Genomic DNA, 13,878 nt, shown 5'->3' on the forward strand with positions numbered 1-13,878 from the left:
GGTCCCTGTGTGCTGTGTAGCGATCATTAGCTTCTGTCTGTTTGTCTGCACAATCACAGAGCTTTGCATCAAAGACACATAGGACCTCTAGACCTCTTATTTCAATAGAACTAACAGGGACCATGTTTGTGCTTTTTCTGGTGCTTTTTTTCTAGCTCCGACATCCCCCATGGAGCCATTTATGCAAACACTTATTCATTCAACCGCATTGTTGGAAAAAACATGGCTGAGAATTCGGAATTTCATTGTTATGCATTTAAAATGTGTTACACTTGTTGTTGTTACAAATTCATAAAGTTTTTAATTAAGTACTGAATGTGTAATGTGTTTTAGAAACAGATAAATCCTTAGATTAAGATGCTAAACACCAGGATATTCCCACTGCTCTTAATTTGTGTACTTGGCTGCCTAATGGTTGATACAACTTGTTGCACAGGGTCAGCTGGACATGGAGGGCGCCCTGACCGCCAGGGACCGGGTTGGGATCCAGGATTTTGTCCTCCTGGATGAAACCACAGAGGCCGCCTTCCTCAGCAACCTAAAGAAACGCTTCAGCAAAGACCTCATCTATGTGAGTTGTTTTACTTTTAACCCTCCCGTCGTTTTTGGCTGAAATCTGACCGATTTACTACTTTCATCCATCATTATTTTTGTGCTTTACATCTGATTGCCTAAAGTACCTATAAAATTGCTGCTCACCACTTTCATTGAATTTTGAGTGGTTTAATCAACTTTGGTGTTCCGCTAAAATATGACCGCCATAGGAAATAATAAAGAAAGAGTAAGTAACCCTAGATTATGTTCATTCCTTTGGAAAATACACACCCACAAATCATCAAAAATGTAATTTTTTCAATACATTTTCAGAACATTTTACAACATTTGGTGATGCTTAATGTTTTTTTGTGTAGATGTAAGAGCAGTTAAAACAGGCCGGTCAAATTTAACCAAGAACACCAAAGTTAGGGGGGAGAAACAAACACGACAGGAGGGTTATAAGCTTGCTGTCAACAAATGCAAATTGTACAGCTTTACAATAAACAATGTTCTAACCCCTTATTTCAGACATATATTGGCACATTGCTAGTGTCTGTGAATCCCTACAACGAGTTGGACATCTACAATAAAAAACAGATGGAAATCTACATGGGTGTGAACTTTTTTGAGCTTCCACCACACATGTGAGTGTATTTCTGTTTAAAAACTATGTTGTTCATATTCAAGTGTCAACAGGTAACATATTTTGATTGCCTTGCATCCCCACAGCTACGCCTTGGCAGACAGCGCCTACCAAACCATGCTGACAGAGTTTAACAATCACTTCATCCTCATCTCTGGAGAGAGCGGGGCCGGGAAGACGGAGGCCTCTAAAAAGATCCTGCAGTATTACGCAGTCAGCTGTCCGAGCACCACTCTGCTCAACACGGTCAGGGACAAAATGCTCATGTCCAACCCTGTCCTCGAGGTGCGATGGTTACTTACGTTACATCCTTGTAATGACATACCAAACAGCAGGTCATGCTAACATTAATTATTCCTTGTGCTATGGTGTTTCCTTACAGGCTTTCGGCAATGCAAAAACACTGAAAAATGATAACTCGAGTCGGTTTGGGAAGTATATGGACATTCAGTTTGACAGCCAGGTAAGATTCAAGGGACGGGTTAACAGATGGGCTTTCAAGAATATATTTATAAATTATAATTAAGAAAAAAAGCAAGTTCATGAAAAGCCTTTTACTGTGATCCAACAATTTTGGTATTTAAAGTATATGTGGTAACTTGGGGTGGTTGAAATATATACTTTTAAAATTACGTGTTCATTTTAAAAGACAAGTGTTTTGTTTGAAAGCTCAGATTAATTATATAAATGTGTGTAAAAATACATTTACAAACTTAAAAATAATGAAAGGGCAAACATAAGAACAACATTACTTCATTCAAAACATTTAAAATGTAAGATTCTCTTCATAAAAAGTACGAGTCAAGAAGAAGACATTTTATCTCAAGAGGATTTTTAGAATCTGTCCACTGGACCATAGGCTATGTTTTTTCTGCAAGTTGTAGAGCTGCTGTCTTTAGGATCCTGATGCCCATAGGGGGATGCTGTCGGAGGACATATCCTGAACTACTTGCTGGAGAAGTCGAGGGTGGTGCATCAGAATCACGGGGAGAGAAACTTCCACATCTTCTACCAGCTGGTGGAGGGAGGGGAGGACGACTTGCTGAACCAGATGGGTCTGGAAAGAGACAGTCAGCATTACAACTATCTAACCCAAGTATGTATGACTCAGAGGCCGTGTTTTAATGAAGAAAAGATTTGAACGACTCCAGTGAACTTTGATAATGTGTTGCATTTTCTGACAGGGAGAGTGTGCCATTGTGTCATCCATTAACGACAGAAATGACTGGAAAACAGTGAAAAATGCTCTACAAATCATCAACATTGATGAGATTAATACGAATGTAAGATCTAAATTACTCACTATTCCCTTCTTGTGTTGCGTTGCCTTACAAATGTTCCTTCTTTGTAGCACTTGTTTGGGACCGTTGCTAGCGTTCTCCACTTGGGGAATGTGCAGTTTGACTCGGACAGTAAAGGCTGTGCCCTGCTGAACAACAACAACGCAGAGCTGCGCTGGGTCTCAAATGTAAGAGATTGTTAATGGAAAGTATCCAGGGATAACTAAAAAAGTCAAATAATAAACTGACTCAATGTCCCTGCAGCTACTAGGAGTTGATGCTCACTGTCTCCAAGAGGGACTCACATACAGGAAAATTGAAGCCAAAAATGAGCAGGTGCACACATGTTAAACTGTCCTTAACTTTATGATAATGTTTGTTTCTACTCAAACCTTCCCTGTAGTGGTTGAAATGAAGCTATGACTTTGTCTCACTGTGAAGGTCCTCAGCCCTTTCACAACTGATCATGCCATCTATGCTAGAGATGCCCTGGCCAAAGCCATCTACGGACAGACCTTCACCTGGCTGGTGAACAAGATCAACGAGTCCATGGAGAACAAGGTGAGGAAAGTCGTGTGTGACACATCCCATACACCGAGGATGAGTAAATACTGACTTCCTTTCTATTCCCAGGACAACTCAAGGAAGACTGTAATAGGGCTTTTGGACATATATGGTTTTGAGGTTTTCTATGTAAACAGGTAAGCAGTAATTCCCTTTTGTGGCACTGATTTGATTATGCTGGATATCCTGATGAAGGTTGTTTATAGTTTGTGATGATAATTACTTATTGAACTAAATCCTATATTTCATGGCCCTCAGTTTTGAGCAGTTCTGTATAAACTACTGCAATGAGAAGCTGCAGCAGCTTTTCATTCAGTTGACGCTGAAAGCTGAGCAGGAAGAATACGAGGCAGAAAATATTGAGGTAAACCTGAAACAAAAATAGTGTTGAATAATGAATCAATTACCTTGATTGAGTATGTTGACACTGACTGGTGTTATATGGTTTCCCTCCAGTGGGAGCCAGTTCAATTCTTCAACAATAAGATCATCTGTGACCTGGTTGAGGACAAATACAGAGGGATCATATCAATACTGGTGTGTATTTACTGTAATATATCATAGTTAGTTGAACAGAAAACACTGAAGCTGACTTGTTGCCATGTTTTGATGAAAATCCTCCAGGATGAGGAGTGTCTCAGACCAGGAGATGCCACAGATCTCACCTTCCTGGAAAGACTGGAAGAAAAGATGGGAAATCACCCTCACTTTGTCACGTATGTAAAAAACCTAATCCTAAAATATCACACAATCCTAGAATATGTTTCACATGTAGAGAGGTTCACATGATCTGTGTTTTTGCGATACAGTTTTAATTAAGTATGAACTCCACTTGTGAGCCGACAGTGAGCCGATAGAGACGGAGGATTAGGACCGGTCTGTATAGCCTCTCGCTCTTCATCCCTCTGTCTCTCCCCACCTCTTTGACTGCAGGCACAAACTGGCTGACAAAATGACACGTAAGACTCTGGAGAGGGGAGATTTCCGTCTCTTGCATTATGCCGGAGAGGTCACCTACTGCGTTGTGGGTAAAAGAAAACCACAGTGTCAGCCTCACTGTTACTCAAACATCTAAAATCTTTATTTATTTGTAACTGACTAACAGCCTTTTATTCCTCTTCTTTGATGACAATCTAGGATTCTTGGACAAAAACAATGACCTATTGTATAGAAACATAAAGGATGTAAGTCTACAAATGACATGTTTTTATTATGTAAAGCAAAGAGTGACACAATGGAAACTCTTTTCATGAGTGCATTGATTGTTATCTATAATGTAGACCTAAGGTTCAGTATACAGTTTACAGTACCTTTATTCTTAATAGTACTCTTATTTATTTACTGTTTAATATTCAAAGACCAAGTCCATAGGTCACTTTTATGATAAAATAATGATGGCTCCTTTAAAATGGAGTCATACATAAAACAATACATTTCTCAAAGAACAAAAAAAAAGCTGTTTATTGTTTTCCTTAAAGGTTTTTATACTTCCATTTTTTATGCTACTTCTATAACTCCAAACTCTATTAATGCAATGCAGCAATTAATATTGATATTAATTACAAATGTGAAAGAGTCAATTCAACTTTAGTGCTATAAAACAACACAAAAGCTTTTCAAACTATGTTTAAGTGTCACACACATAATGTTGAGTTGGTGGTTTATGATTTATGTGTGTTCTCCTATCTTCTTATAGCTGATTGGTCAGTCTAAAAACGCCATAGTCAAAGAGTGTTTCTCCTCAACGGATCCAGACAGCAGACGGAGACCAGAAACAGTAAGTGCTCTCCACATCCTTAATCTGTATTAATGATCTTATATGTATTATCATGAGTACTATGCTGGGTCCCAGAGTTAACAGCCATATATGAACTTCTTTTTCATTGCATTATCTATGTTTTCTACTTGAGTGGAAAAGGAGAGTCTTTGCACACTAAAATGGGCATGTACCAAAATATTTTTGACCTACAAAATGCGTCTAGTCGAAAATGGCTGCTCCATCTACAACAAGGACATCACATAATGCAAGCTAGCTCCCATAACTATCCAATTCCACATCAGTGACAAATAATATGAGAGGAAGAGAGAAAGTAAGATAAGATTTTATTTAAAGAAAAGAAACATGCCATGTAGATTATAGATGAGGAGGAACAAATCAGTAAGTGGTCTATGTAGAATGACCGCTGACATAAAGGCAGGTCATCATTGCGCCATATGTATGTGACAGATGAAGTGTCGGGGATAACGAACGTCATGATGTGTCTGTAGGTGGCGACTCAGTTTAAGAGCAGCCTGCTGAAGCTGACAGAGATCCTCATGGCTAAAGAGGCTTGGTACATACGCTGTCTGAAATCTAACGAGTCCAAGCAACCAGGTACTTGGAGTTAATAGAAAGCACATGAAGCTATTTTGTGAACAGGATGGAGATGTCTGAATTTGAGTCTTGCCTCTCTCATGCAGGTCAATTTGACGAAGCGTTGATCAGGCACCAGGTGAAGTACCTGGGCCTGATGGAGCACCTCAGGGTCAGAAGAGCAGGTTTTGCGTACAGACGCAAATATGAAGTCTTCTTAAAGCGGTATGAAGGACCACAGAGCTTTGACCTTGTGCTCGATTTCTAAATGAAAACCCTCAGTTTGAGTAATTCCTTTCCAGTGCAGTTAAAACTTACTGAGAGGGTTGTTTGGTGCGTCTTGCAGATATAAACCCCTGTGCCCAGCCACCTGGCCCCACTGGAGAGGAGTGCCTGCTGATGGAGTGGAAGTGCTGGTTCAACATCTAGGCTACTTGCCAAATGAGTACAAGATGGGACGGTGAGCACAGCTCTCTAATAACAACAGAACAACAACATACCTAAGAAGAAGAGTCAAATATTCACATTTGTTCCTTTGTTATAGTACTAAAATATTCATCCGCCATCCGAGGACACTTTATGCCACAGAGGATGCTTATGAGAGATGTAAACATGAACTGGGTAAGTGGAAATATACTGTAATTCATCTTCAGTCATTACTAGTTGGAGCACAGTTCATTTTAATTATTGTGCTTTTAATTTGCAGCAACGAGGCTCCAGGCCAAATACAAAGGATACAAAGCAAAGGGAGAATTTAAAAAACAGAAGGAAGCAGGTAAATGACACAGTGCATCATGCGTTATTAATGACACACACTAAACAAAACCATTTTTTTGCATCCTTAGCCACAAAGATTGAAACCTGCTGGAGAGGAGTCCAAGCTAGGAAGGAGCGAGAGAAGAGAGCCTGGGCTGTAAAAGTCATCAAGAAGTAAGACATGTCATTACACGACTCCGCAGGCTTACTGTCACATTAAATAATACAATATTTTCATTCATTTTTAGATTCATCAAAGGTTACATGAACAGGGGCCAATTAAAAAACACGGATAACTCGGAGTACCTGGCCTTTGTGAGACAGAATTACTTAAACAGGCTCAAGGGCAACCTGCCAAAGACGGTTCTGGATAAAACCACCTGGCAAACTCCACCAGCAGTACTGGTAGAGGTAAGATGATTAACTTACTTAATTGTTAACCAGATTACAGACAAGCTTAGCTTCTATTTTGACTTTGTGGTCATTTTTTTGTTGTTGTCAGACATCAGAGATACTGCGTAAGCTTCACTACCGCCTGATGGTGCGGAAGTATGTGCGAGGAATCACACCCCAGAGAAAAGCTCAGGTAACACACATCTAAATACATTATATAAAACTTCATATTGTCTTTTTTAAATGATCAACTTTATATTTTTGGTTTCTTTTAGTTACAATTGAAGCTTCTTACCAGCTCCATCTTCAAGGGCAAAAAGGAGAGCTATCCACAGAGTGTCGCTCAGCCTTTTGTGGACACCAGAATCAGTAAGCAGCGACATATTCACACAATTCACTTTTTATTCATCAATTTAACCTCATTTATTACCTCCAGGTGAACAAGAGATAAACATGAGGGTTCTCCAGACGATTCGAAACGAGCACATTAAGGTAAAACAATCCTTATGAACCCAGAAGAAACACAGCCTTGCATCAAACAGAACTAACTGTGTGGTATTCTGTGTTTCTGCAGTACGGTGTCCCGGTGATTAAATATGACAGGAATGGATTCAAACCGAGGCCGCGACAGCTCATCCTCACACAGACTGCTGCCTACGTGATAGAGGAGGCCAAGATCAAACAGAGGGTGCCGTACAACTCTCTCAAAGGTGAGGACCATGTGATAATATATATTTCACCTTTAGGGAAATTCTTTCATACTGTATATAAGTCTTGTATTTTAACTTTTTGCAGGTATTTCGGTCAGTAACTTGACAGACGGCATCATTGTATTCCACATTACATGTGAGGACCCTAAACAGAAGGTATGGATAGGATAAGGTGTGGCTATATAACATGCAGGAGATATTTGGGATCACCAGAATTTCCTGTTTTTCACTTTAACTGGGAAAGCTTTATTATGGTGTGATTGGCAATGATCACGTTTGGTGGATTCTGACAAGCATTTCCAATATTCACTACATATCACTGGTTATGAGAAGTATTCCTACACCAATGAGACATGTAATTTAACACATCACTCCTTATCTCCCTTACTGTGCATTTACCAGATTGTTCTTGCTGCTGCTGATGCTTGCTCGGTTTAATTTGACCTATTTGTTATCGTATATGTTCTCAACTTCTAATACTTATATATCATTTCTTATCTCATTCATGCTTTATTTATTCTGTGGCATTTGTGTTACAATGCACCATTTGAGGCTGAAGCTACTGCCATTTCTTTGTGCTTGCATAATGAGAATAAAGTGCTTGATTATAAATAAAATACATTAAAAAAAGCTGTTTAATCTTCTGGTTCAAGTACAAATGAACATCGATGAAGAGAGCAACTTTTTGGTGTAAAAACAGATTTACTCAACTGAATGTTGTTGAGTAAAAGCAATCCTTAGTAAGGGAATTGCTGAGTTAAAACCTGAATCATACAGCACATTTTTTAGAATAATTTTTGGAAGATTTCTTAAACTTTCAAACAAAATGACTTTTAAAATCTTTGTTCAACTTATCAAATTGAGTAAGTACCAATTGTGTGATGGTTTCAGGGGGACCTCCTGATGCAGTGCGACCACTTGTTTGAGTTTTTGACCAAATTCTGTTTCATTGCTAACAAACAGAATTCAATCAAAGTGCTTCAGGGCAGGTGAGTCTGTGCGGAGACACTGCATGAGAATGGGGTAAATGTTATAATAAATGAAAAACACAATAAATGTACTAAAAGAGTTACTGACATTAAGCCAATGTTTTTCATTTGAAGCCTTTTTTTTGTACAAAGGTATGTGTGCTGTTAAATATATACTAATTTGCATACTTGTATGCAACGTAACAACCTGTCTCTGGTAAATCTTTTGTAATGTAGATAGGAATTAAACTGAAAGGTCTGAAGAGTGTAGCTTTTTGGCTCAGAATGAGAAGAAACAGCTTTTAAAGATAGTAGAAGTAGTAGAAGAATTGTAAAAGAGAGAGTTGAATAGGGTGAAACTTAACAATTACACACATCACTTTGAAACGCCCTGAGTTGATCGCATACATTAAGACAGTCACTTTCTGTATTACACATTGTCTGAATGTACGTTTAAATATGCAAAACTGCTTTGCATTAGTAAGTCTTCAAAGAGGTTGGATTCGAGATGTACTTCTATCAGAAAACACTTGTTTATCAATTTTCAGCATCAAGATTGAAACCCAGGCAGGGAAAGAGAGTGCGGTGGACTTCACCACCGGACAGGAGCCCATGGTGTACAAGGCTAAGAACGGACACCTCATGGTGGTGAGACGAGTGCTGATGATGAAGAGTGCAGCGTGTGTTATATCACGCTCTGATCTCAGAGTAATCTGCACACTGAAGTATAACGTGTAAAATAAAGTGGTTTCTCACTGCAGGTTGCCACTCGAGCGAGGACACGGTAACATGTGTGAGGTTGAGATGACACACAAGAAGCCCCTGCATAATTCATCAGGAGACCCCTGAGGGGAGATCAACATGTCGACAGAAAACACACCTGGCCAGAAGCACTAAAGAAACCAGCGAAGAGCTTTGTTGTACAGCAACATTTTTCTCATCTAGTCACATAGGTAAAGAACACATGTACTTTTCCACTACAGAAAATCTAATTCTTACGAGGTTAAGGTTTTATTATTATTCAGTGTCAAGAGAGGACTTCTCTGCTATTTTGATCATTGAAGTTCAATGGAAAGCATAACGTTGGACTGTTAATCAATTATTTAAATCTACAAAACTATTTTAATGCTAAACAAACTATTCATATACAGCTTTGTGCAATTTTGATCCTCAAAATGAAGCCATTTGTATGATATTTTTGTATGTTCACTGATATGATGCAAAGTAGAAACAGAACAAATAAATGTTTGTAGAAATTTATTTGTGATAAAGTATGTATAAATATAAAACATACATATATGTTCACTTCTGTACAAAGACCTACGAGTACTGTGATTGCTAGACATATTTCAACTAAAACTGATTGTGTGGAAACAGTACATTCTCTGATGAATGCGGCGATGAAGGACAGGTCTAATTTCGCTCCCTGTTAAAAGCTTGTAGACAGGATTCCCTTCCTGCCAGGGAAATCTCCAATTACAGTCATTCACCTCAACCTCAGCATCCATCATTCAATCACCCCAGTACATTTAACACCTAAGGTCAAGGCTCAGGTTCCTCCACTGAAAATAATCATCGATGAGTGGAGTGAAGGGATAACGCATACAAGTTAATACTAAATATGACAGAAGCAATACAGTGAAAGGTTGCATCCACCTGTGATAGCTTACATTTATCAAAAAATTCGAACTTAAAAACGTAATTGCCATTTTCTGCAGGCTACAAACTAGCCTTGGTAACATTTTTAGAGGAGTTTTCAAGAGTAAAATATTGCCACCATGTGGCTTCATAGGGAACACCACCTGGTGACCTTACAGTGGACCCGTCAGAACCATGGTAAGAAGAAAAAAAAAGTACATTAATCTTTAGTTGCTTACAGGATATAATTCTTGTTCTTCTGGATCTAATGTAGTGAGGACCTCAAATAACAGATGTATACCAACAATACAATATTTCTTGTTTCCAATATCATTTAAAAAAAGGGTGGATACCTGATGCAAATACCCATGTGTAAAGGGTTCTGCAAACTAAAAGAAAACCGTGAGAAAATGTGTCATGAATCACAAACAGACAACAAAACACTTCATACAGCCGGTCAGACAATGAAGAGGACACACAAACACAAAATCACTTCATCAACACATAGTTGTATAACACGCATCTCAAAGGAGTCTCCTGGAGTAAAAGCTGCTAAATAAGGGAAGAGTGGAAGTGATACAGAAAGGGCGCTGGGTGATGTAAGGCACAAGCGTGGTGCAAAGGCTGCCCAGGTTCAGAGACACAGGCTGACGGGTCGAGGGAGGAAGGTCACTGGTGGTGGTGTGTGCGGTCATCTGGTCGTTTGATATGAATCCTACGAACTCGCTCGATTCGATCTCGCTCGTCGTCCTCATCCAGATGATGAGATCGTCCTGCAGCGCCCCCTGTGGCCTCCAGTAGGGCATTGTCTGGACCCCTCCCATCGTGGGACTCATACAGGAGGATGTTGAGGGTCTCCTCATAGATTCGTGCTTCAGGGAACTCAACCTAGCAGGGAAGGAGAGCGGAACACGGTCGATTAGTGAGAAACAAACTGTAGCTTTATGCTTGCAAAAGCCCAATGAACTCTTAGAGGTGGACATATTCCATTTATATTACCTTTGTCTGCTTCTTTTCTGTGGCATAAACGATGGAGGTGCAGCACACTTCAGCGATCTTACGCCCCTGGCCATAAAAGGACCAACAACAAATCTCATCCCCAATCACATCTTTGATGAAGAGTACCCGACCGTTGAACCGCAGAGACAGCTTGTCAAACAGCTCGATATTTTTCAGCATGTTGTCGTCAGAATTGCTGGAGAAAAAAAGGAAAAACAAAAGGGTTAATTATTTAGAAAACTTTTATGAATTTGAATGATGTAATTCTTTTAACATGTTAGCTCCTTATATCAGTTAAAGAGGACTCACCTGGTATATGAATATTTGTTGTTGCTTCTGTTATACAGCAGTTTGACAGTAGGCTGTGGAAACAAACGTTTGTATTTATATATAAAACAAAATCCCTTGATATGTTTACATTTGAAATCAGGCTCCTTATGTTGAATACCTACTTTATTCGAGGTTGCAATAAGCTTCTGTTCTTCCTTAGATGAGGTCATCAGAGGCACTTTACAAAGGGGTTCATAACTTTCTTTGTTCTGTAGGAAAAAAAGAATGACATTTTATTTTTCCATTAAAAACATTCCACCTGAATAATTATCTCACTCAGTTTATTCTAAATTGAAGGATGCCATCTGGTGGAACAGAGTAGCAAAGAGGATGGAGGATATGAAACGCCCCCCGGAAATGAAAAAACACAACATTTTTTACATGTTTCTAATTGTTTAACTCATTATAAACTTTAGAAATATAGATATTTTGGATGTATGACTTGGTAAAGGTTCTGGGGAGCTCATTTAGTCACAGTCCTGATGATATGATGATAGATAAAACAGTGATTTATCGCCCTGCCAAATGGACAGCCCTCTGGTGATGGTACCTGCAAGGCGGCGGTGCATTCATCAGCTAAGCCTTGTACGAGGTAATACTTGGCCTCAGCAAGCAGCTCCTCGGTTTCCCGCCGGCTGTCTGGGAGAGGCACTGCCCCATCTCTTAGGTAGTTAAGGATTGTTCCAAAATGTTTCCCGCAGCGATCAATCAAAATCCAACCTGTGGATATGAAAAAAAATTCAAATGAGTTCAATAAGTAAATGATCACGGACAGAGCAGGGCTCGTGCAAAATATGCTTTTCACCAGAAGCTCACCTTCGCTGTCTGTGAGGACCTCCATCCGGCCGCTGAACATGGCTTTGAGCATGGTGTCCTGTTTGGTTAGTGTCTGCATTGTAGTGTAGTACAGTGCTCCACCCACATTTAGCTTCACATATTTAGAGCTTGGGCTGGAGCCCTTGAAGGATGTAGTCCGGGTTGAAGCTGCCGGCACTGCCGAGCTCACCACACTCTCTCCTGACATCTCTTCCTGGGACAGAACAAGATCACACATAGTGACAGCTGGATTAGGGCTAGTGTGCGGCTGGATTAGCTTTGTTAACTGAACTGAGTGGAAACAAATTATTATTACACAGGTATATGTTAATGTAGGTATATCTTTTAGAAAGATAAGGTCGGTAGTCTTTGTTTTTACCAAATCCACCAATGCTTTAGTCTGTCTCTTAATATTTGGTGAGTTTTTAACCACTAAAGGACAAACCTTTTGTCGTTACTAAAGATGTGATTTTACTAAATCCTGGCCACAAGTATAGGGCCACATTTTTACAATAGGCACAAACATTTATGGCATCAGGACACTGTTATTACATTTACTCAGAATAAATGTGTCCATGCATCTCATTTATACATCTAGAATTGTTTCTGGTATTTTTACCCTGGACTTCGGACAAAGCTTTGCTGTTAAGAGCTTTAGCAACACTTTTACAATACTAATTAAAGTTATAAAGGCGGAGTCTATTCTTCGTAATAGACAAGTAGAAAACAAACAAAACTTTCAGTCATATTATTACTACAACTTCTGACAGTTGTGTAAAGTACATTTACTCAAGTACAATTTGGAGATACTTGTACTTTACTTGAGTGTTTAAATAGTTTGCTACTTCATACCTAACTACAACTCAGACGTTGATTGTGTACTTTTACTCCACGATATTCATTAAATACTTGTAATTACTTTGCAGATCTGGAATAATGATGTGAAATATTATCAACACTTAGATAAGACTTTAGTTACACCTGGAGTAAATTCACAAGCTACCCTGCAGTATACAAAGGAATCAAAATTAGCTGCACCTTTAGCAGCTTGGATACAGACTTTAATGCATCAATAATTATAATCAAAACATCATATACTATCATGAATTTGCATAATGAGTACCTTATTTTATGCTTATACTTTTACTTGAGTAAACTTCTAAATACAGGGCTTTGTGTATTCCTACACTCTGGTACTTAAGAATAAGATCTGAGCACCTCTTCCACCTCTGACTTCCGAAGATAATTTCCAGTTCTTAAGAGTTAAACGTTGTGTTAAGACTGTTATTATAAACTAGAATAAGCAATGGAAATGAGAAGACATCGGTACAAACTTTTACTATACGCCTGCCTACTATCCTTTTACAAAACGCAAGAAAAAGCGTTATTACATTTGTACGACTATTCACGACTTTGTCTCTCGTTGCAGGGTCAAACACTGAACCTTTCATCCAGTAAGTAGTGATTTGATTTTAGCCAGCACCGCTTTTGAGCTACCTAGCTAGTTAGCATCAACTAAAGTTATGGATATGGCAGACGATACACATATTGCTACGGAGACAATTGTTAACAACTGTATCCACACAAAGGTATGGGCCTGTTTGTAGTTGTCTTTTGATAAAACAAAAGTATATTTACCATAGAAGCCGCAGCAGACTTTATAACTGTAGCTTGCTAACGTCAGTCAGCTAACACCCACTTCCTTCCGGTCCGCCACTGCGCAGTTATAAAAGTGACGTCATCTACTCGGTTTAAAGGGACCGTATTTGTCAAACGGCTAAGTGTTACCGGAGTGTTTTATATGGGATAAAATGAGTAGAAATGCAGCTCGTCTCTTTACACGAATTTCCTCCCTTATACTTGTTATTCATACACCGAAGAGTAGAACTTT

At 39.1% G+C, this 13,878-nt stretch overlaps 2 protein-coding genes across 2 annotated transcripts; one reads left to right on the top strand and one right to left on the bottom strand.

Moving 5' to 3' along the window:
- Positions 1-424: 424 nt before the first annotated feature.
- myo1ha (myosin IHa) lies at positions 425-9,523 on the top strand. Its single transcript, XM_063897824.1, has 31 exons — positions 425-571; positions 1,066-1,181; positions 1,267-1,465; positions 1,563-1,643; positions 2,097-2,276; positions 2,365-2,463; positions 2,532-2,648; positions 2,725-2,796; positions 2,902-3,021; positions 3,094-3,161; positions 3,283-3,388; positions 3,481-3,561; positions 3,649-3,740; positions 3,958-4,052; positions 4,162-4,208; positions 4,721-4,801; positions 5,293-5,398; positions 5,485-5,602; positions 5,724-5,837; positions 5,922-5,998; positions 6,084-6,152; positions 6,223-6,307; positions 6,382-6,544; positions 6,636-6,719; positions 6,802-6,895; positions 6,963-7,018; positions 7,101-7,236; positions 7,322-7,392; positions 8,128-8,225; positions 8,753-8,852; positions 8,966-9,523. The coding sequence occupies exons 1-31, from the start codon at positions 449-451 to the stop codon at positions 8,990-8,992; spliced, it is 3,075 nt and encodes a 1,024-aa protein (XP_063753894.1). The 5' UTR covers positions 425-448; the 3' UTR covers positions 8,993-9,523.
- kctd10 (potassium channel tetramerization domain containing 10) lies at positions 9,449-13,787 on the bottom strand. The gene is made up of 7 exons (XM_063897827.1): positions 13,626-13,787; positions 11,988-12,201; positions 11,722-11,891; positions 11,294-11,380; positions 11,151-11,203; positions 10,842-11,037; positions 9,449-10,730 (listed from the first exon to the last, which is right to left on the bottom strand). Exons 1-7 carry the CDS (start codon positions 13,626-13,628, stop codon positions 10,512-10,514), a joined length of 942 nt encoding a protein of 313 aa, XP_063753897.1. The 5' UTR covers positions 13,629-13,787; the 3' UTR covers positions 9,449-10,511.
- Positions 13,788-13,878: the final 91 nt, after the last annotated feature.

Source organism: Eleginops maclovinus, chromosome 12 (assembly GCF_036324505.1).
Source record: "Eleginops maclovinus isolate JMC-PN-2008 ecotype Puerto Natales chromosome 12, JC_Emac_rtc_rv5, whole genome shotgun sequence".
Classification (NCBI taxonomy): Eukaryota; Metazoa; Chordata; class Actinopteri; order Perciformes; family Eleginopidae; genus Eleginops; species Eleginops maclovinus.

Bases quoted from the DNA above. Each gene is read 5' to 3' on its own strand.
- kctd10 (XM_063897827.1), bottom strand. The intron at 11,381-11,721 runs GTACCATCACCA...TTTTTCCTACAG, and splicing joins AATGCACCGCCGCCTTGCAG to AACAAAGAAAGTTATGAACC. The intron at 11,204-11,293 runs GTAGGTATTCAA...TTGTTTCCACAG, and splicing joins TTATTGCAACCTCGAATAAA to CCTACTGTCAAACTGCTGTA.
- myo1ha (XM_063897824.1), top strand. From the start codon at position 449: ATGGAGGGCGCCCTGACCGCCAGGGACCGGGTTGGGATCCAGGATTTT. The intron at 572-1,065 runs GTGAGTTGTTTT...CCCTTATTTCAG, and splicing joins TCAGCAAAGACCTCATCTAT to ACATATATTGGCACATTGCT. The intron at 5,999-6,083 runs GTAAGTGGAAAT...TTTAATTTGCAG, and splicing joins GAGATGTAAACATGAACTGG to CAACGAGGCTCCAGGCCAAA.